The 22,777-nt window shown below is 37.9% G+C and overlaps 2 protein-coding genes across 7 annotated transcripts in view; one reads left to right on the forward strand and one right to left on the reverse strand.

The window, feature by feature from the left end:
* The window catches only part of alg2 (ALG2 alpha-1,3/1,6-mannosyltransferase), a 72,256-nt gene that overhangs the window by 5,022 nt on the left and 44,457 nt on the right, over nt 1-22,777 (reverse strand). For all 6 annotated transcript variants that reach the window (XM_086077979.1, XM_086077977.1, XM_086077976.1 and 3 more), the window contains one exon: nt 20,690-20,779. The gene's annotated coding sequence lies outside the window, so the exon portion shown is untranslated. The remainder of the gene's footprint in view (nt 1-20,689; nt 20,780-22,777) is intronic.
* Nucleotides 294-5,284, forward strand: sec61b (SEC61 translocon subunit beta). The gene is made up of 4 exons (XM_086077322.1): nt 294-450; nt 799-896; nt 2,349-2,453; nt 4,671-5,284. The coding sequence occupies exons 1-4, from the start codon at nt 448-450 to the stop codon at nt 4,756-4,758; spliced, it is 294 nt and encodes a 97-aa protein (XP_085933448.1). The 5' UTR covers nt 294-447; the 3' UTR covers nt 4,759-5,284.

Consider the following 22,777-nt stretch of genomic DNA (forward strand, 5'->3'; position numbering starts at 1 on the left):
CCGAACTTCCTGCTTGAGCCAAAATGGCGCTAGTTTCCTCATTCACAATAATTCGTCCCGTAGAAGACACGTCACCCACAAGCGGGGAGATTCTTTATTCAGCCTATGCATAAAACATGCTTAATAATATTATAAAATGCACGATAACGCATAAAATATTTGTACATTATATGATACTAAAAAAAAAAAGAACATAAACTCGTGTATTATGCTACGTGTTTTCTCATTTTTATGTCGAACGTTATCTTAACGACAGGCATCTTTATCGGCACCTTTACGGGTCCTAAGGATTTTGCAGTCGTGTCCTTTTTTGACAAGCGTCAGCGTTGCGGGTCCCTTCTCAAGTTTGGACTACTCCATTCAGAGCTGATCGTTCTTTGGAAGTGGACATCGCCGTTGTAAGAGAACCCCGGGGACTCAGCTCGCACCAACACAAATAAAACAAAAATGGTAAGACAATACAGCATGCACTTGTAGTTGTCCCGCTGAAAGTAAGCGGCGCAATAAAAACATATCGGCGTTTTGCTATCTGTTAGCACGCGTGCTAGCCTTACCTCAACATTTGTGTACGTGGCTTGCCCATCAACAACATATCACATCTATTCATTAACATTAAGCTTAAATAATGAAATACACACGATGATACATATGTAAGAGGCTGTTTATGCAAGTAGATATAAAGTGGGTTTAGTAATGTGATGAGTTTATAGCACTGCCTTGTCTTGCTTCTAATGTTAGTAGCTCATTATTCCAATGAGAGTAATGAATTGCCGATATAACTGTCTGTCTTTCTCTCAGCCTGGACCAGCAGTAAGTGCAACCAATGTTGGGGCGTCTAGCCGTTCCCCCAGCAAGACTGTGGCCCCCCGTGCAGCAGGCTCCACGGTCAGACAGAGGTAAACGCATAAGATTACAATAAGTCACAATAGTTGAAAAGTACCCAGATAAATCATACCGACATGAGTGATTGTTGAAGCAAAGCTCTAAACAGGTGGGGCGGTTGTGAAAATGACACAAAGTTGGAATTTATTGTCAAAACTCATTAAGTTGCACTTTAAAGCTGTTTTTTTTTCAACATGAATTAAACAATAGTCATCTCCTGCACAAACACCATGTTCAAAAACCTGATTGACCGCCGATCAAATACATAATGGAGACGGACGCCTTTTTAACCACCTCAGTGTATCAATCTATTTTCCTAGTAGATTAAAATACCAGATCAGTTCAGCCATGACAATCAGCATCTTCATGAATAACTTAATAATTTCCATCACATGACATGTTGCACCAAAGACCCAATCTGATCGGACTAACAGGTGTGATTTCTCATTTTATTAAATAAGGCTTTTTAATTACAAAGTTATCTTAAGGACACCCGAAAGGGGAGACGGGAGTCAATCGAATTACGTGATTAAATTTGTAACCCACTGCTGTGAATAGCAAAAAAATAAATGGTAAATGGTACTTCATTTATATAGCGCTTTTCCACCTTACAAGGCCCTCAAAGCGCTTTTTACGTTCGACTAATGATGACGCAGCATCAGGGGCAACTGGGGGTGACTTTGACGTGGTCACAATGGCATGGGATCAAACCCACAACCTCTGGGTTGGGAGACGACAACTCTATCACTGAGCCACGCCGCTCAGTTGTATTTTTTTTATGTATTTTTTTATTTAATAAAAATAAAGACAAGTATTGTTCTCAGAGAAAACCTTTTCTTCTGTTTTTTTAAAGGAGAAATTTTTTATCCTTATGTTGTGACAAAACATTGGTTACTTTTATGAATATGACTATCATCATTTAAAAATATTTTTCCTCCGTACAATTTTATATAATTCTTGGTACAAATGATATTTCCGGTCGCATTAATGACTTTTTGATAGTAATAAAACGTTATTCTTAGAATTATTCAAATTAAGCATTAAAGCATTTCAGAATAGCAAAATTATTTAACAAAGCATAACAATAAAGAAAACTCATTAAATTTTCCCTGTTAGTAAAAAAATATATATATATATATTCTTGCAAAATTATGCCTTTTAAAATACAAATTTATTGTACAACTTGGAGGGAAAAAAATTCTGTTAACTTAATTCCGTAAAACATCTTTAGTTGTGTGACATGTTTGTTTTTTTTTGTCTTTTAAAATTAAGGCATTTTCCCAAAAATACCCGTTTACTAGGGTGCGACCATTTCGAAACTTTTAGTGCTTTTGTTCAAATGCGCCCCCAAAAATTTTTCCTCGTTCAGTTATATCCTCCAAAAACTTTGCCAGGATAGGTAAACGAATGTGCACAACTACTGTGCAAAAGTAGCGTTCATACACATGCATTTGTGTGTTCCACAGGAAAGCAACCAGCAGCGGTACCCGTAGTGGTGGCAGGACCACTGGATCGGCCGGCACTGGCGGAATGTGGCGCTTTTATACCGAGGACTCGCCAGGTCTCAAAGTGTAAGTATGTTGTCATAAAAGCTGCAACCACATGCATCCAACATATTCATTTGCAATGTTTTATGCAACACTTGGGATGGAAATTAGGCAGGAAAGTCAGATAACTTTCTATCCCGCGTTAAGCCCCCTCCCCATTATTATTAAAAAAAAAAAAGGCATCCCATCTCCTGGTCGCATGCGGCGGCGGCGGTTGATCGATAGCGCCGCGCTGCTTATCGAGTGTGTGTCTGCGGCGTCGAAGGAGGGCACACTCCTCGTACGCCGCTGTATATCGAGTGCGCGTTTGTTCCCGCGCTAGACACCGCTCGCCGAGCTTCATTAAAGGATCCCCTCTGAAAGGTCAACTCAATTACAGCCTTCTGACGGGGGCGGGGGGCGGGCGAGAGATGGAGGAGGCGGTTGGCATGGCGATGCATCCCCCCCCCCCAAACCAGTCCCCTCCTTCAGAGCTGAGAGCCCCTCCTGGTGTCAGCGGCTCATCAATAAAATGAGCCAGCCCGACTCGAAGACTCTCCGGCGCACTTGAAACCTAATGAGAAAGCATTTAAAAGTTCGCAGCGACCACATTTGTTTGCACGGTCGCCGGCGTGCACTTTGAGGGCTGACACTTTTTCAGGCAGTCATACAAAAAGTATCTGCTTTCTATAATTGGTAGTGTTCAAACCATTACAATTTAATTATGGGCCAACCCTACATTGCTGGTGAAATGTACAGGCAAACCTCCAGAGTTGAACACAACGCATTGTGTGCTGCTGGTTGACGACCAAGTTGTTTCAATTTCAAAACCAGTTCACGCATTGTGCATGCGCACACTGGCGCCATTCTAAACGTTGCTAAAAAGTTAGTCTATGTATGTATGTAGTAGCACTAAAATAAATTAAAACCACTCGCCATTAGAAAATGCCTGTCAATCATCTGTTCTGTAAGAGAATTTGTTAGTATTGAGGGGTGTTTGATACCAGTATGAGTACTCGATTCATGAGTAATCACCGATAGCAAGTAGCGATACATAAAATGTCCCCTCAAAAAATAATGACAATGTAACATTTTTCCTTAAAATTGAATTGAAATGAATAGCAATTGTCCATTCTTCTTATTCCTAGTTCCTGACTGGGAACTGGCCACAAGGGGGTGGCCAGTACTGGTATCGGCTGCCATCGTGCGTACCGATACCTTGAAATAAGGCCTGGTATTGGCCCTAGTAGTCCAAAGTCCATTTGAGGCGCCGGACTTTGGCGATATTGCTTGGTTTAAATTTGTAACATCGAGTTGGACAATATGGTGCTTTTTTGTTTTGGTTTATTGCCCCATTGGGATAATCCCGATTATTTTGGTAATAATTGAAATCATGATTATGATGATCATTTATTTTTGGGTACAAAACAAGAAAATGTTTAAAGGTAAAAAAAAATATTAAGACAAATCAAATTCTTTGAAACACTATAATTATGCAAGTTCCTTTTGGATGAAACAAAATTTATGAAAATTGTTATTTTAAAAATCAAAAAAAGGTGCTAATGAATGAATTTCAACAACTCTGCTCAAAGTTAGTATTAATAGATATTTTTTTTAAGATGATGCTGATTTTGTAATTGTGAAGTATAATAATTGTAATAAAATTTCGATTAATTGCACAGCCCTATTCTGGGATGTACTTTTTTTTGCAACTTTCACATAAATAACAGAAATGAACATTATTTTCTTTCGGATTATGTGAAACGCGCATCCATTTAGGTATATGACTCATCCAAACGTCTGTTATTGCAAAAGTGAAACCACACCCCGTCTGGCGCTCTTACACTCTGTTCTCATGTAGAATTGCGCAGGTGAGACTAGGTGAACTAGACAGAACAATTTGCGGCTTGGAAGTACAGTACATACTTTGGGTTGGAAATGTGCTAATTTCCTTTTGCAACCTGGGCACCGTGTGTTTGCGCTGTTGACTGTTGACAGCTTTCCATCGGGCTCCTTTCATGTCATAGAAAACAATGATAATGATTTCAATCAGGTTGGCTTCCTTAGCACGAAATAGTCACTTAAAAAAACAAAAACTAGATCCTCTCTGTTCACAGCTGGTGCATGTCAGGGGGACTGTTTTTAAACACGGAAGCTGCAAAAAAACAAACAAATACATCCTGACCATCCATTCACTATGAGACAAAATGTTGTATTGGGAGTTGCTACTCCAACTGACGCCTTGTGTGTTTGCTGTGCCAGCGGCCCAGTGCCCGTGTTGGTGATGAGCCTGCTCTTCATCGCCTCCGTCTTCATGCTTCACATCTGGGGCAAATACACCCGCTCTTAAGCCCCAGCTCGGCCACTTCTGAACTTAACACATCGGACCAGGACCAAACCCCAGATGGCACCCCCCCCCCCCCCCCCCCCCCCCCCCCGCCGCCCACCTGTACAAGGCCCGCAAACTGGATTTTTATGGAAGGCAACGTGTGTCGTCCATTTGTTTGTTTCAAGTGCAAGCGCTAGAGGACACTTCAGTCGACTTCAGGCAACCCAAAATGCCGGAAATTTTTTTTTCGTGGGCAGCAATTTTTTTTCTTGTTTACTCAACATGTTGATTACAAACACAAAAAAAGGTAGAAAGGAACATTGGATTCCGTAATATATAAAATAAAATAAATGAAACCTTGTTCAAAAGGATAGGAAGAAGTCATAACAACTTTTCTTGTCTTACTTTTTACTACAAGTGTCTAGTTTCTGTTCAACTCAAAGTCACCGTATAACTTGAAAGAGTGAAAAGTGATGATCTTTCGGGATACAAATAAAATGTGTACAAAATGTGATTTTTATTGTACAATTAAAAACAAGGAAGAAAATCGGTGTGATTTTTTTTTCTTTTTCTTTTTGACTAATTTCCATTCTATTCCAAGCTGATTTAGCAACAGGGACAACTCAATTCGCGCTCACGTTCCCCCAACGTGACTACATTTTGCTTCAAGGCAGAATTCTTGTGATTCCAGTCAGCATTTAAAACGAACCCCAACATAACAGCCAGGTGAAGAAAAAAAACACGTAAAGTCAGAAGTTGACCCCCCCCCCCCAAAAAAAAAAATATATATAATGGTCCATAGTTTGAGTCAATTTAGAAACAGATTTCTTTGTAAATTTATAACTACTAAACTGTTGGTTGGATATCTCCGTTTTTGCTTTAACCTCCTGTAGGGGGCAGTGCAGACTACTATCTGAATCTCACTGGTTTAATCCATGAAAGCCACAATGGATTTTCAACTATGCAGACTAGTGGACTTTCTCTTCATGTCCAAATGGTCCTAAAGCCCCATCCCTTTCTATAAGTAATATATCATAAAAAAATTATTTACATTCCGTAACCACTAGAACTAACCTAAACTGTCTACACACGCATGACAAGCTTTTCTCACGGCAATCTGGAGCGCTGAAGAGAATTTTCCTTTTTGTGTTTTGTCACGGTAAAAGCGGTTCAAGCCGAACCTGCATCACCAGGTTAGCGGTTCTGTTGAATATGTAACCGCCAGCTGTCACGCCGCGTATCCGCGCTCGCTTGTTGGTTGTGTTAAACGGAGCTCTTGGGTCCTGTTGATTAATTCATTCGGTTGCTATGGCTCTGCTTTCCCAGAGGCTTCCGGTGTTCGTGGCAAACCCGGGCGCTATCCTGCCGACCGACGCTCCCCCTCGTCCCCACACGCACACACTGAACTCCACGGCCCAATTCACGGTGGCACAACACGGCACTGAGCCAGAATAATTCAACATATCAATTAAATTATGGAGGAGCTGCGGCTAAACTGTCATTCAGTGCTCGAGCTCTGTCGTAAAATCGCAACAACACGGACGGCGATGCTTCATTGGTGGCCGAAATTTCATTTAGGAAGCAACTCCCTCCATCGGATGAAGTTTCTTAATTGCACTATGATAATCTGCAAATCGAACGCGACTTGTATAATTGAACATAAACAGCGGTCAACCTTTTTTTTTTTTAATTTATGACAGAAATGTAGATCATTACGATTACTTGAACATCTATAAATTGAAACAAAAATTGTTGTCAATCAAATCATTTTGAATAAAAAATTGTTCTTAATCGAAAATCGATTCTGAATCGAATCGCACACCCAAAAATCAGAATCGAATTGTGAGACATTCAAAGATTCCCACCCCTAATAATTACATTGATAAATCTGAATGAGTTTTTGTTCAGAAATAGTAAAGCAATAAAAAAAAAAAAAAAAGCATACGTTTTAATAGGGCTGGGCAATAAATCGAATTAATTCGATTAATCGTCATTTTAAAAATCTAATCGTTCAAAATTTGCTAAAATGGTGAAATTGAATTTTGTCTTCTGGATTATTAAAAGCTGTTGTTTGTATGTTCTGTTAGATCCAGATGTTATTGTGAGTTGTAATTTTGCTAACTAGGAATGCCAAGTTTATGTTAAAACTGATTTTGAATCAGTATACATGATTGTTGTCTGGAGATTTTGCACAGGAATTATTTTTGAATAAATGAAACCTTTAAATAAACGTTTGCTGGGTTTATTATATCAAAATTGATTAAAATCGTAATCGTTCTGAATGACTGAAAAAAATTTGAGATTTTATTTTTTGGCCATTATCGCCCAGCCCTACGTTTTATTGTACGTCAAATTTATATGGCACTTTTCTAAACATTAAAGGGTGCTCAACATACAAAATAATAATGTTAAAATAATAAATAATAAAGTGCACAAAATGATCACTTAAAGAATTTAAAACGTTTTTTCTCTGCTTACTGTTCACAATGTTCTGCCCTCAAGTGCACTTATTTTATGGCAATAAGTAATTTAATAACATCCGAAATAAAAGCACAACAAAAAGTGTAAATAAGTAAACAGCCTCCAAAGCATTGAGTTCAAATAAATATATGACGATCAATGATGGAATTGATGCACATGTGTGTACATTGACATTGGCATTCAATATTCATATGGACTTCTGTTTGACTGGCCTACAACACATAATGATTATTTATTACGACAGCATATTATGACATTGTCAGATTCATGAACTCGCTAACCCTTACTTCAAGTTGTTGTGCTTTTAATACTTCCTTATGCACACACTGCCAACCTCATTAATGTGATTAGACTTATTTTATTTTTATTTTTTTTAAAGACACGCACGCACATTGTTATGTTATGTAATGTCAGCGGCGGCTTACATGAATCAGCAACCAAAGTAGTGTTATAATGTCAGTTACCAAATGGATTTATGCAAAGAAAACCAAAGCACAATCAATGCATTCAAGCTTCAACACAATGTGTTGCAGGAAGCGTGTCCATCTCTCATTTGTTTCGATTACAAATGATCTGTCCATGCAAGTGCATAAAAAAAAAAATGCTAACTTGCCTATATTATTATATTCACTTCAAAAGAAAATCACCTGACGTCACTTTACACTCACACTCGATCTCCATTTAGTAGGGATGTGCCCCAAAAAATCGATTCTCATTTAGTACGATTCAGACTCGATTTTGGATGTCCCAAAATCGATTTGATTTCAATTATTTTATAATTGTCTGTCTTGCCCTTGTTTGTGCGTGCCTTTACTAGGAGCACGCTTCATGTTGTACACGATTTGGCCACTTAGGGGCAGTTTGGTTCCGCGCGTTCTGTTACACTGTTAAGGAAAAGTTCCGATCAAGTTATTCCAATAAAAGTTGTTGTTTTTTTTTGCAACGTAGGAAGAGCGTATGCCGGCGAGTAATGTTAACATGCTTCTCTGTATACATTCCTTAAGAATATTTGTATAAATAGCCAGCCGTTCTTTTGAGTGATAAAAGTGGCGCAGTGAGTAATTAATTGCATGACTTCACTAGTTAACTCACGATTAATCACAAATTTTATATCTGTTCTTAATGTACAAAACAATTAAAGGTTTTCATACTCTTGTTAACAAAAGTGTGGGGGGGGGGGGGTGTTCAACTAATAGAAAATGTTCAAATGAATTTTTGACGTCTATAATCGTCAATGGCAGTGAATGAGTTAAACAAAATTTCTGAAATTGTTGTATCGTTTTGATTCATTCATTGATTCATCACAAGCAGCTCAGAATTATTAGGGTTCCGTCACTCCCTCACTTCTTCCTGATGTGAGTGCAAACTCGCCATCGTGCACGCACACGCCTCGAGTATGCGTGTTTATTTTGGAGCGGATCACATGGTTGGTAATGCGTGGAACGGATAGGCGGGTGGGATCGATCGCAAGTGAATCCTGAGGGACGTCCCAAAAATAAAGGGGGGGGGGGGGAAGTCATGGTTAGACGAGAAATGATGTTGACACGCCAACTTGACAAGCACACAACAACTCTGCTGTATGATGTGGCGTGCAATTAAGTAATTGCTGGAGTTTAGCAGTACACAAGAATTAATGAGAAAAAAACAGATCGTATAATATCGTTTTTTCCCCCCTGCATGTTATCCTTGAATATTCCAATGCCAGCAGAAGAATACGTGTGTAATTTTTTTAAAATAAATTTGAAAAAGAATCTTAACTCATTCACTGCCATTGACGGCTATAGACGTCAAAAATCCATTTGAATTTTTTTTATTAGTTTTACTCTCCCCGCCCCCACACACACTTTTGTTAACAAGAGTATGAACACCTAGAAGAAAATGATTGTACATTTGAACATATATAAAATTTGTGATTAATCGTGAGTTCACTATTGAAGTCATGCGATTAATTACAATTACAAATTTTAATCGCCCGACGCCCCTAATTTTTAATAATCTTTTCTTAAAAAAAAGAAAATACTATTTTTAAAAAATGTCTAGGTTTTCATACTCTTGTTAACAAAAATGAGAAAAATAATGTTTAACTAATAGAAATAGTTCAAATGAATTCTTGACGTTTATAGCCGTCAATGGCAGTGAATGAGTTAAAAAAAACAAAAACTTTTTACATATTGTCAATAAGGCATTGTGTGTAAATATGAATATAATCCAAAAGGTGGAAAAAGTGGACGCACTGTACAAACTTTCCAGACGCCCTGCATTTGTTTACAAGGGCAACACGGTCAACAACGTTAGATTTGTAATTAAGATGTTCCATCTATTTTAAGAAAGGCTACATTGAAAACCAGACTAGCAACGCAATAATCAAATTGTTGTGTTTTTTTGTTGTTGGGGTAGTCGTTATTAGCCATAATTAACATTAACTGTCAAAAGCCACAACAAGGTGTTTTCAGCTCAACGCAAGCCCAACACATTCATCGTCTCTATGTCACTGACATGCAACCTGTTTCGCACACTCGGAGAGCTCTTCCTTGAGCTTTATTATTTCATAATCCGTCCATTCTGTGTATGGTTTATCGTGAGTGCGCTGGAGATCTCTCCGAGGTGACTTTGGGCAAGAGGGCAGGGTACATCCTCAACTAGTTGCCTATGGAGGACCAAAACGGACACAATTAAAAATAAATAAATACGTGAATGAATAAAAGTGAAAATAAAAACAGATGATGAAATGAAATACAAAACAATTAATATAAATGGGAATACAAATATAAACATGCCTAAATAAATAAATAAAAGTACAACAAAAAAAAAAATATATATATATATATATATATAAATAAATATATAAATATAATTAAATCTCAATCAATGCTCTCACATTTCATCAGGTCAGGACAACTTGCAACTTGAGTTGCTCGACAAGTCGTGGCGACAGTGGACAGGATAGTCGTCCATTGCTGAGGTTCTCCAACGCAAGCCGGCAAGACTTCCTTGTTCGCCCGACCCGCTCCCTCGGCCATTGAAAGGCAGTTTGCAACACGCTTTGGACCGCCCCCTCATTTGAATAACATTTCGACCTGACAGAGCATCTGCAGCATGAAATAAATACATGTGGGAGCAGAGTGTTTGTATTTATTGGTTGATATTTAATTCTATTTATATATTTATTTTCAACATTTATTTTTATTTTTATTTTTTGAATCTCGTTTTTCATTTTTTTATTTTTACTTTTATTTCTTTATTTAGGGATATATATATATTTTAGTTTTTTTTTATTTCCGTTTCTATTACATTTTTGAATAATATTTGTTATTTTCACTTTTATTCATTCATTTATTTAGTCATTTATTTAGTTTTAGTTTTGGTCCACCATAGTTACCAGCCAATTACAGGCAGAAACAGACAAACAATGATGACACCTACAGACAGTTAAGAGTCAATTAAACTGCACAAAAAAATGTGAAGTGAATTCATTCTTTACTGTCTCAATCTGTCGGAATCATAAAACTATTCAGGCAATGTTTGAAGTCATATTTTAACATTCTTATCTGTCAAGAGAAGAAACAAAGTTAACCTACTTACCCTTTGAAGATACCTAGTGTGTAATATTGCAGTAGTATTTGGACTGTTAAAAATGAATTAGTATACATTTAATTAATTATCATGCTCATAATGTACAACGCAAGCATACCCTTTCATTTGCCACAGTAGAGGCCTTTTCACACTGCACTTGTGCACAGTTTTCATTGCGAGATCGCAGAACGCGCCCACCTTGCGACGTTGTTCCAAACCTGAGTTTTTAACTACACTGTACTTAATGTGATGGAGTTTAAAAACAATGTAGGTAGGACTGTGCAATTAATAGAAATTCAAATACCAAACAAAAATAATAGAATATAATACTAATTTTGAGTTGTTTAAATGTATATATTTGCATGTTTGTTTGTTTTTTAAATAACTAATTTAATAAAAAATGGTTTGGTCCAGAAGAACCTTGCATAATTATAGTGCGTCAACAAAATGTATTTGTCTTAATATTTTTTTTTACATTTAAACATTTTCTCGTCTTGTGCCAAAAAACAAATGAATCAATGAATCAATCGTGATTTCAATTATTACCAAATGAATCGGGATGAAAATTTTCTTCATAATCAAACAAACGGACACGGATACTACAATAAGAACTCAACTAAAATGAAGCATTTAAATAAAAAAAAACCTCAAACTAATTAAAACACACAACACACAGAAAACCAATTAAACAGCTCAATTAAAAATAAATAAATAAAATTAAAACAACCTCTAATGAAAATTCCTAAACTATTATAACCCTGCTTAAGAGCCATATTTTCCAGAAAAGTTTGAATTCCAAAACAATCGACTTTGAAGGTTTCACCGTATAATGATCATTAATGTAGAATACGTGTATAAATAGGTCAACGCAAAATAGATACAAATCTCCTTTAACATTTCTACAAATGCCAGCATGTCGAAACCGTCATATGCATGGACATGACCTTCCGTGCTATCAAATTGTTATTTGTAATAAATACAGTGGAGTTCATTTCCATTTTTCCTCCACATCCATCAAACTAATTTGATTATTACGTTATGGACACCAATTCCATTGTTGGACCCTCAGTCGCCTGCCACTCACTTTGGAAAGAGACAGAGGAAAAATTGATGTTCTAAAGATCTTGTTGGAGGAAAAGCTAAATTGCTACCACTGGGTAGATGATCAAATACAACCCCAAAAAAAATCCTAAAATCAATCCTTTCATAGCTTTGAATAGCCTTTATGCACCCGAAATACAAAAGACAGACACGTTAAAGTTGCCCGAAGAAGCAATCGAAAAATAATTACACTAACAGAAAGCATGAAGCTCAACTTGACATTAAAGTTAATCCTTGTTTTCATTGGCATAAGACAACAAGCAAGCAAAACACAAGCTGAGTAACATTTCCTCACATAGGCCACACTAGACTGTGACCTTCTCCCTCACACATGCGTGCCCCCTCCCACCGGCGTCGGGGGGGGGCACGCCACGGCCGGTGATGCCCGTGTGACTACCAAAGTATGCGTCGACAACTGGGCTGCGATGCTTATGACCTGTCCGGCTGGCCCGGGAGGGTGCGAGTGGAGATGTGGGGGTGGGAGCGCCACATGTGGCGGATCTGAGCAAAGTGGCCTTGCGCTTTCTAATGTTAAAGACACCTTGCCCGGGTGCGAGTGTTTGTAAGTGTATTTTTAGGCCACTTTATTTTCCAGTCCTTGTGCAGCTCCGCAAGGGGTAAGTGACAAAGACAAGAGAGAGGCGTGAGGGATGGGCTCTGGATCATCAAATAGAGACTTTTAATGCAAGCGTGGAACTCGGTTACTCATACTGAAGTCAAGAGCAAGTCAATCATTACAATGAATGAAAATGACAATCCTAATTAAGCCTTTCTGAGTGGTAGTCCTTTTCAGGCCACCATATAAGTTGCGGTGGCCCTGTCACAACCAGTACCGGCCCCGCATATTCATAACATAATACGATAAGTTGCCACGCTTCATGGAAAGCATGGCGGCCTGGGGGAAACCTTGGATCGCTAAAATCAAGAATAAATCAATTTACAAAATGATGAAGATATTTACTTAGCATTTACATTCCAACAATGCACAACGAAGGACCAGCACTAAAGAAATACAGTAGTAGTGATAAACTGATTTTCCAAGGCCGATAACTAGGGGTGTGAATTGGCGATTCGATCCGAATCACGATTCATAGGTCACGATTTGATTAGATATCAATTAGTCATGATACAAATCTATAAGTCGATTATTGCGAGAGAAAAAAAAATCAAAAATTTTAAAATACTAATCAGTAGTGATCGACAAATGAAGCTTCATGAAACACTTGTGATATTGTTTGACTCCTCTAGATGGCACTCTTGGTTTAAAGGGGCCAGCTAGCTAGCTAACTAAACAGCTAACCAGACAGATGAAGCTTTATGAAGCAACTGTGATATTTTTTTTTACTCCTATAGATGGCACTCTTATTTAAAGGTGCTAGCTAGCTAAACAGCTAACTAGACAGACAAACAGACAAATGAAGCACCTGTGATATTTATTTTTACTCCTCTAGATGGCACCCTTATTTAAAGGTGCTAGCGAGCTAAACAGCTAACAAGACAGACAAACAGACGGACAAATGAAGCTTCATGAAGAACCTGTGATGTTTTGACTCCTCTAGATGGCACTCTTGGTTTAAAAGCTAATCTCAAGTAAGATGTTTTGTTGAATATTTCCATCAAAAATTGATGTTTAAAAATCGTTTTTTTTTTTTAAATCGATACGAGAATTCTGCATGGTAATATCGTGATATATTGCCAAAATTATTTTTTTCAACACTCCTACCGATAACAATTATTAGTACAGTAGTCAAAGAGACCAATAACTGATATTTCAAGCCAATATTCATTTGCAGTAAAAGAAAATATTAGTGTAAATTTTTTATTTTTTTATTTTAAACGTATAAAAAATTTACAGCTGTTTAAAAATGATAACAAAAATTGCAGGCAGTTTACAGGGTCATCAGCATGTGTAATAAATACATTAAAAACAAAGCAAGCAAACAGTTCTTAAAGTTTTCGACTATGATTAAAGTTTCAACATAATTACTTAATTTTAGTTTATTTTGTTTGAATAAAAAATAAAATAAAAGTGTAGGGTGTTCCCAGTGGCAGCATCATTTGTATAAAGTGGAAATTTAAACAAACCCATAAATCAGGGGTGGCCAAGTTTGGTCCTCTCTCCAGCCTGTTTTCCATGTTTCAATTTGACCCAACTGTTGTTTTTATACAAAACGACCCAATTTTTTGACCCGAGTAAAGGATCTGACTAATATTTATGAGTTGTTTTACAATAAAAGACTCATTTCTTGACTCAAAGTTGGGTCAAATTGACCCATAAAGTGGATCGGTCCATTTTTGATCCATAATTGGGTTACTTTTGACCCAACTGTTTTTAGAGTGATTCTTTCCACTGATCGTTATCGAGATTCTGCAAAGCTTGCAGTTTATCCATCATGAGATTCAGATGCACTGAAGGAGGGAGACATGGAAAACAAATGCATGCAAATGTACCGGTAGCTAATTTGGCGCTTTTGTCAGGGTTTGTAAAAGTTTTAAAAAGATCTTCGCAGACTGTGAAAATTGTCTGAATATGTTCTAAATGTCTGTGAGCATCTTACAAATCCTGATGAAAACCCTAAATTTTCTATGTTCGCAAGCATTCACCGCTCAGTGAGATACCAGCTTTATCGGCCTTCAGATTCATAAAAAGGCCGACGCCGATATTTTCCAAGATGCCAAATATCGGCACGCAGTAGATAAAAACAAATGATTCAAAGTATGACATTAACGACACGATGCTATCTATGATGAATAAAGTTATCATCGGCAGACACACACACACACACAAAAGATTAAGCGTCGTTTTCGAAAATTCGTTCAGGCATTTATAAGTCTCAAGTCTCAGTTTATCCAATTGTTGCAACATCTACAGTATAAAGAATTGAACATTTATTTCATGAGTCATTTTCTTGGCTTGTTCACATGTTCCCCTGAATCAAAACCTGCCCACGCTGTACAAAAATACGGTAAACTAACAAGATCAATGTTGTGGATGGACAGCAAAGAGCTAAAATGAAGCATGAATCATGTTGACACACTGTAGCAATGCGGTACACGTGATTAAGATCTGTGTCTGAAACCTTCATACTCGTCTTACACTTTCAACACAAACGCACAAGACGCTTCAAAGAAATGATTCTGCTCAGGTGAATCCAGTTACGTAACTACACACAACATCAAGCGACACAATATTCTTTGATGATCTTCCAGAAACCTCAAAATATGTTGCAATTCCACCTCAACAACTTTGGTAAGTACGCCCAAGCCCGCGGATTTGCATATACTGGTACTTCAAGAAGAGTTGAATTTGCATAAAGGTGAGCTTTTCCTGTTTCAAAGTCATGTAAAAAAAAAAAAAAAAGAATGTTTTTAGTAAATGTACATATTTAACAATAAAAACCAAAATGCTTTTCAAAAAAACAAAAAATAACAAACGACTATAATTATAGCAAGAATGTCCTTCGTTTTAGTGTTTGGTAATTAACCTAATGCATGAGCCTTTGAGGATGATTTTAAATGTGATTTAAAGTATATTTATCTAACCGGAATAAGGACGTTTGAAAGTGCCACACAAAAGTGACATCATCTAGTCAATAGAAAAGCACCTTCAGATGACGTCACTTCGAGGCGACAGCGAAATGCAACGCTAGGTAAATAATTCATTAATTTTCTCATGATTTTGCCACAGTGTTTATTAAATATTGCGCACAAGCAGAGGTGGCAAAACCAGGTCCAGAAAGTAAAAACCCTGTCACTGTTTGGCTTTAACCCCAGGTGTTAGCTAGCTAGCTAACTAGCTCCCTGGCTAGCTCCCGTGGTGCTCGTTTACCTGCTAGGGAGCTAGCTAGCATCAATAGCTAAAGCCAAACTGTGGCAGGGGTTTTACTTTCTGGACCTGGATTTGCCACCTCTGCGCACAAGTAATACACATTTTTAAAAATAAATAAATAAAATCTAATACTGAAACTAAGCTTTTTTTTTTAATAAATAAAATTAATAAAAACAGAACCACCCTTAAAACTAATTAAAACTAACAAAAAAAACTCTAAACGAAATAAAAACTAACTAAAATGAAAATTACTAAACTATAATAACCCTGACTCACACACGTGTCAATTGTCAAAGCGTTCCGAGACAGAGCAAATGATCGTATAATGACAAGGCAGTCCTAAAGACTTCAAACGCCTCAGGGTGTGTATGTGTGAATGATTAGTTGGTGAGGATTTCTTACGCAAGCATTATTATTAGGCCCTGAGCACTCAAGTCTTGAAATCACTATTTATTATTATTATTACTATTCAGACAAACGATTGGCATTTTTGGTAGTATGCCTACAAAACGTTGCAGGGGCCATAGTAATTGAAAAGCAGTGCCATTTTTTTGCATCAGGAGAAAATCTAAAACTGTGGACGGAAATGCTAAAGCACTTGACAGCTACGAACCAGCCAATCGGACAGGCTCTCACAGACCGAGGGGGCATATTTTCATGCTATCTGGGGATTGCTATGAAATGCTGCGATGTTTTAAATGAGACATTTCCAGTGGCCGATGCTGCATACCAGACTGCTGGGAAGTTGGAAATATCCCATTTCAACTTAGTAGGTCTAAACCTCAAAGCATTCCAGTTTCAAGAATTCAAAATGGAGGCAAAACAGGGGGCAGTTCATGTCTGCTACCAGCAGAGGTGCTGTTTGAATCTCCCTTAACTAGTGGGTGGTCAAGAAAGGAACAAAACATGACGTCGGTAACGTTTGCACCGTGGGAAACATTATTCTGACAATAACTTGGCGCATCTTAATACATTAGAGTATCGTAGTAAGGTTCATTATAAATAAGTTGAAAATGATAGTAATCATTTGAATTCAATTCAAAAAGTGAAACTCATGCTGCATCTTATACAGATTCATTAAACATCCAGGAAAATACTTGTCAAAAGTCCAATTCCAAACAAATAAAAATGCTTCAAAGTTATTTTGAAGGTCCGAATGTGGTTTAGTTAGGTGTAAACTATGATGATCCAAACATCAAATCAGGCAAGGTCAAGAAATATCAATAATCCATAACCTACTACTTACACTTTCTGAATTGAATTTTTAAGCAATGAAATAAATTAAAATAAAATAAAGTTTTCCATGGTATCTGTAGTTTATTGAGACAAAACTATAGCTAGTCAAATGTAAACAAAAATTATACATTCAACAAATGTAAAAAAAAAAAAAAAAACAGCAAATGGAAAAATAATATATATATATATATATATATATATATATATATATATATATATATATATATATATATATATATATATATATATCCATTAAATATAGTTTCGGGATGGCATTGTGAAAATGTTGGTAGAAAATATGTAATAAAAAAAAAAAAGTTTGATATGTGAGCCAACACATCGAAAACAGAAGTCAAGCTCGCGGTCACGTCGCCGCGCAGGCTGACTTCAAAGTAAAAGCCCATCAAGGCAATTGCATTGGCATTAATGTATTGTTTGGTAAAGCTTTATTTTTGAAGTTAGCCTTGGTGTAGGCAGCATGTTACGTTGAGTATGTTATATATATATATTTCTTTTTTTAAATCACATCTCAATGAAGTTATTCATACATATATATATATATATATTAAGTTAGTGGGTCTAAAATTTCCAGCTTCCCAGTCTTCTGGAACGTAGCATAAACATGATTCCCCAAAATCTCAATGCAAAAATAGCGCAGTGAAGCGGAACACATTACAAAATCTTTCCTGTGTCGCTTGTTAAGCAGGAGACGGGGGTACAGTCAGTGTAGTGTGAAGCAACTGCCACGCCAGTGCTCACCAGTTGCTTGCACGGATGAACGGATGTCAGGAGAGTCAGGTAAAGCAAATTCCAAAGACGCAATCTACTGGGGGAGAGAAAAATGCAGACTTGCAGATTTTTCTCACAGAGATTTGTCACGGTGAATGACTGATGAGGAGGGACAGGGGCAGCGTGTGTGTATTAGCTCCGAGCGGTTTCTCTATTTATTATTAAGAAGGCCAGAAATACAAGGGATCGCGGGAACTTTATGTGTTTAGCGTGCGCTGGTAATTCATTTATGAGCGTGTTTCATATTGATGACTCTTTTGTGAGTCAGTGATTTGTAGGCACACACAACTTTGATTCCACGTCAAGTTGTTGTGAGAACGCGGCAGTGACCTTTCCGATGATTTTTTCTTTTCTTTTTTCCCTACAACGTGATTTCACAGTTACACCGTGAGTCACAAATTTACGAGGCGGCACACAAATACGGTAAAATCTGTGTGTGCGAGCGATGCGCGTTGTCGTCGGATGTCATGTTTAATATCGTCCCACGGCTACTGGAGCTTCATTATTGATGAGATCGATGCTTGGATTGAGCCAAGCCGGATGCAGGACAACCTGAGGCCCTCGGGCTCTTTCTGTACACCCCCCTCCCCCTCCCCTCCCCCAATCCTGCCTCCTACATTTACCTCACAATATTATTTATTTTCCAAGTCCCCCTCACTACTACTGTATTCAGACAGAGCTGTGAACTGAAAGTGTTCACCTCAAGGGGTGCGAGGCGAGCACCGGAGGCCCCGATGCCTTGACGGACAGGGCTGTGAAGACACTTCCTGCAAAATGGGAGTGTGGCCAAAGGTGATATATGAAGTGTCAGACAGACAACAACTAGCAAGGTGGTGTAAATTCTGCAGTGCTGCCAATACATGTGCCTTTGTTGTCTTGCCCTCAAGTAATTTCCTTCTGGACTAAAACAGATCTCAAGCATTCACTTTTAATCAAAAAAAATAATTTGGGGTGTCAGGCGGTTACATTTTTTAATCGTAATTAATCGCATGACTTCAATAGTTAACTAACGATTAATCGCAAATTTGATATCTGTTCTAAATTTTTCATACTCTTGTTAGTATAAAAGTGGGAAAATGTTTTAAACTAAATATGGCTGCATCTTTTAGTCATTGATACAGTAATTTCATAATAATTCATAAAATTGAGTACAAATTTAAAAGATGTACTGTACTGTAAAAAAGCGAGTGTGACATTGATTTGTGTTGAGGTCATTTTTCTGCCACTAGATGGCATAATTGCATTTGTAAGACATTGGTGACAGCTCAATGCAATTTTCTTTTCATATTAAGACCTATCTAATCTTTAACATGAAGTAACTTGTGAAATTCTGCACATTTTTAAAATTGTAGAATACACTTTGACCCCAGTCTCCACACATATATGCAAGGCTTTCCAAGTAAGAGGTGGTTAAAAAAAAAGAGTGGCATTAAAGGAACTTTAAATTAACTCAAAATTAACACACTCATTTTGACACCCCTAAAAAAAATCCATAAATGAAGAGAATATGAGGGGGGAAAGTATACTTTATTATTATTATTTTTGGACACACAACTGACAGGTGCCACACAGGATAAATGCAATTTTAGAAAATATATGGACAGTGGCGCTTTTACTTAAAAGTTGATGTTGTTCTGTGACCATGCAAATTATCTTTCTTCATTGAAATGAATGGAAATGCCATTAATCCGTTCTAGCGTCCAGAAAAACACCAACATTTTCGTAACATGTTTTTGATAAGAAAAATAAGTTTCTACACTACACTATTGGATTTTATAAAATAACAAAAATAAAAAACATACAGTAATGACATAATTTAAATATGTTAAACAGTTTGCACTGCTCAATGTGCGTCTTGGCCATCAGGGGTCAGTATAATACCACAAATTACATGTAGATTAGATAATAAAACACAGAAGAAGACCATCTCACCTGAACTAAAATAATATTATTTTTCCAAGAAAATCAATATAAAGTTGTTTAAAGGTTTAGAATTACTGCGACATTAATGCTAGTGTTGTTAGCTTGTCTATGGCGTTTTGCATTGTGCTAAGCTTTAAGCTATCAGACTTTTGTACGACTAAATCAATGTGGTTTTGTTTTAAATACCAAACACGTACTTGTGTCGGTTTTATGTTTTTGATTTAAAGTAAACTTCAACTGGGAGTGGAAATAAAAAGCTTCTGCTACTTGTGACGTTTGCTGCCGAAACAGCTAGCACTCGTAGCACGGGTTCTTGCTAGCACAAATCACTCCAAAAACTTGTAAATAAGGTCATTCATAAATCAGGTTCCAATAGATAAATTCCAAAAGCACTGTGCTGTTTAGGGACTATGAAAAATCCCCCAACGGAAGGCTTAACAACGTAATCTAATGCTTTGTGTATACACTCAACATTCCAATAAGAAGTTAGGAAATAAGTGAAAACACTTGCGTGGGTGGACTATCAACTAAATGGACAAAAGCAAAACCACATCATCCCTCTCGGATAAAACGAAGGCAACGACCCGGTAACAAGTTTTTGCACTAATCACAGATTATAGAAGGTTTACATTACAGCTCAGAGACATGACCTGTTCTAACTATACAAAAATAACCGAAACAACTGTCGTCATTCAGTGCAGTACAAACAACAACCACAATAATGAAGAACATGTTAAATGCATAATATCTCTCTGACGGTGTCAATCAAAACAGATTTTTGGAATATGTCTAATTATAATGTGCAGGTACACCAAATGACATGATTGGTATGTTCTCATCTGTAATGTCACTCTGGTTTTATGGATACAGTAGTGAACCCTCAATAGGGTCGGCCCACCCAATAGGTGAAAAGTCTGGAGCAACGAGAGATCATAAAAAAAATAAAATAAAAATTAAGTCCCTGTAAAGTCCAAGTAAATGTCTTCTAAATTGGACACAGAAAAATTGGACACAGCTCACCTGTTTTTTTAAGCTGAGCCGTGATTGGCCGCTACCTGAGCAACTGTGAGGACATTCTCAGTCGACAGCAAGTGGCAAAATGGCCGCCCCCTGAGATGGATAAAGACAGGTGGAAACATAATATTAATCAGAATACTACACAGTAAATTCTGCAGAGTAAATTTGACTCTATTTAGAGTCGGGCCAAATAGACTCAGTTTTAGAGTAATATTTAAACTTGGAAGAGAGTAAAATAAAGAATTGAAAAAAGTCACTTTGTTGAAGAACAAACTCACGACCTTCAGCTTGGAAGACAGCCGATGTAATTCCTGAGCCACGCAGCTCCTGCTGTGTGTTAGTATATCGCTCACGTCAGCGAGAACAAAAAACGATGTTTTTGGTCTCCTCTTGGAGTAGCATAGGTACGGTGGTCGTGGGTTCGTTCCTCAACCCTTGAGTGACATTTTTTTTCTTCAATTCTTTAATTTACTCTCTTCCGAGTGTAAATATTAGCCTACTCTAAAACAGAGTCTATTCGGTCCCACTCTAACTAGAGTCAAATTTACTCTAAATAGTCTTTTTTTTTTTCATTTACTCAGAACATATTGGAAAGAAAATGTTGCGGTTGACTTCCCCTTTAAGAGGCGGGGCATGGTGGAGTGGCATGTGATGTATCAGGGCATTTATGTGTTACTTCTAGTGTTCAATAAATGGTTAAAAAGTACAACAGACACTGTGGCTCTCCTTTCCCACATGCAAGGGCATTATAGTCAGTAGTGTGAAAACCTATTTAAAAACTATAAACTGCACATTTCTGCGTTACAACGCCATTTCCGTGACAGACAACAAGTCCAGCCCACCCCAAAAAAACAGCAGACCGACCCCTAACTGCGATACAGAGGGAAAACGCTATTTTGCTGTGAGAAAAAAAAAAAGCACCAGATAAAGATGAGCAATCTTCACTCGTCCTCGCTCTCTTCCTGTGTGTCACTTTCAGCCACATCAGGCTTTCGCAACGATCGAAAAACAAGCCTCGCTGACGCCAACCACGACTCCGAGGCCCTGGGAACTCCAACTTGCAAAGGGAGACATCGGCGTGTCGCACATTTTGGCTGCGGTGTCCCGAGAGACGGGAGAGTTGAGGCGGGCTGCGTACGACTGCGCGCGGAGGCCCGGCCCGTGATGTCAGCACGCGGGCCGCCGTGATGGTCATCTGCGGTTTGGGACCGACTCCCGAGGGAGCGCTGGGAAAGTGGCCGCAAAGACGGAACGGTGGGGGGGGGACGCCCTCGGTGCGGAATTTAAAAAAACAAAAAACTAAGTGTTGATGCTCTCTTTCTGCGTAGCAGTTGCTAAAATCATCTTGTGTGACGCTCTCGCACCACCCACCGTTTATATTACAATGGAAAGCTTGAGCTGAGTCAGTTTTTTCCTGTGAGTGCATCTGGATAAGTGTGTGTGTTTGGGGACAGCGGAGAGATGCTGGCAAAGCAAAAGGTGGGTGAGGGGGTTGTACACACTCTGACATGCTTCACTCTTGACACATGCGAGGATAAACATCGATTTCCTCGACTGACGTTAACACCCCTGTTGAGTAAACACGCACCTTGCTCGCGACCGCGACAGGCGACACAACGCCGCCCCGGCGCAGTCGGCTGCGTGCGAGCGCTCCCAGGCCCAACAAGCAGCGCCACTTCAGGGTTCACGGCACTTTCGGTCTCATGTCCCCACATAGCCACTGCACTTGAACAGCACACGCCTCTATTGTTGTGTGCAGGCTTCCATTTGTCACTAAGACTTTATTTAGTGCCATGGCCCACAAGGAAAGAAGCTGTGGGATGGGGTTTTTTTTAGCCTTCTTATGAGTTTTTTTTTTTTTTTTTTAGAATCTTCTATTTATAAGAGTAGGTTCTTCTTTATTTTTAATTTATAGTTAATCGCATGATTTCCAGCCATAGTTAACTCACAATTAACCGCAAAAATAATCCTACATTATATCAGTTCTAAATGTACAATAAAATATACTTTTTAATTTTTTTTCAAACTCTCTCATTCAAACCCCAAAACGGATAAATACATTTTTAAATACTTTGTCCTGCACTCCCAAAA

The sequence above is a fragment of the Leptonotus elevatus genome, chromosome 6 (assembly GCF_054856555.1).
Source record: "Leptonotus elevatus isolate MCC_2025b chromosome 6, RoL_Lele_1.0, whole genome shotgun sequence".
NCBI classification, from domain to species: Eukaryota; Metazoa; Chordata; class Actinopteri; order Syngnathiformes; family Syngnathidae; genus Leptonotus; species Leptonotus elevatus.

Excerpts from the sequence above, each read along its gene's own strand:
- sec61b (XM_086077322.1), top strand. Across the intron at positions 897-2,348 it reads GGCTCCACGGTCAGACAGAG|GAAAGCAACCAGCAGCGGTA; the intron begins GTAAACGCATAA and ends TGTGTTCCACAG. Across the intron at positions 2,454-4,670 it reads GACTCGCCAGGTCTCAAAGT|CGGCCCAGTGCCCGTGTTGG; the intron begins GTAAGTATGTTG and ends TTGCTGTGCCAG.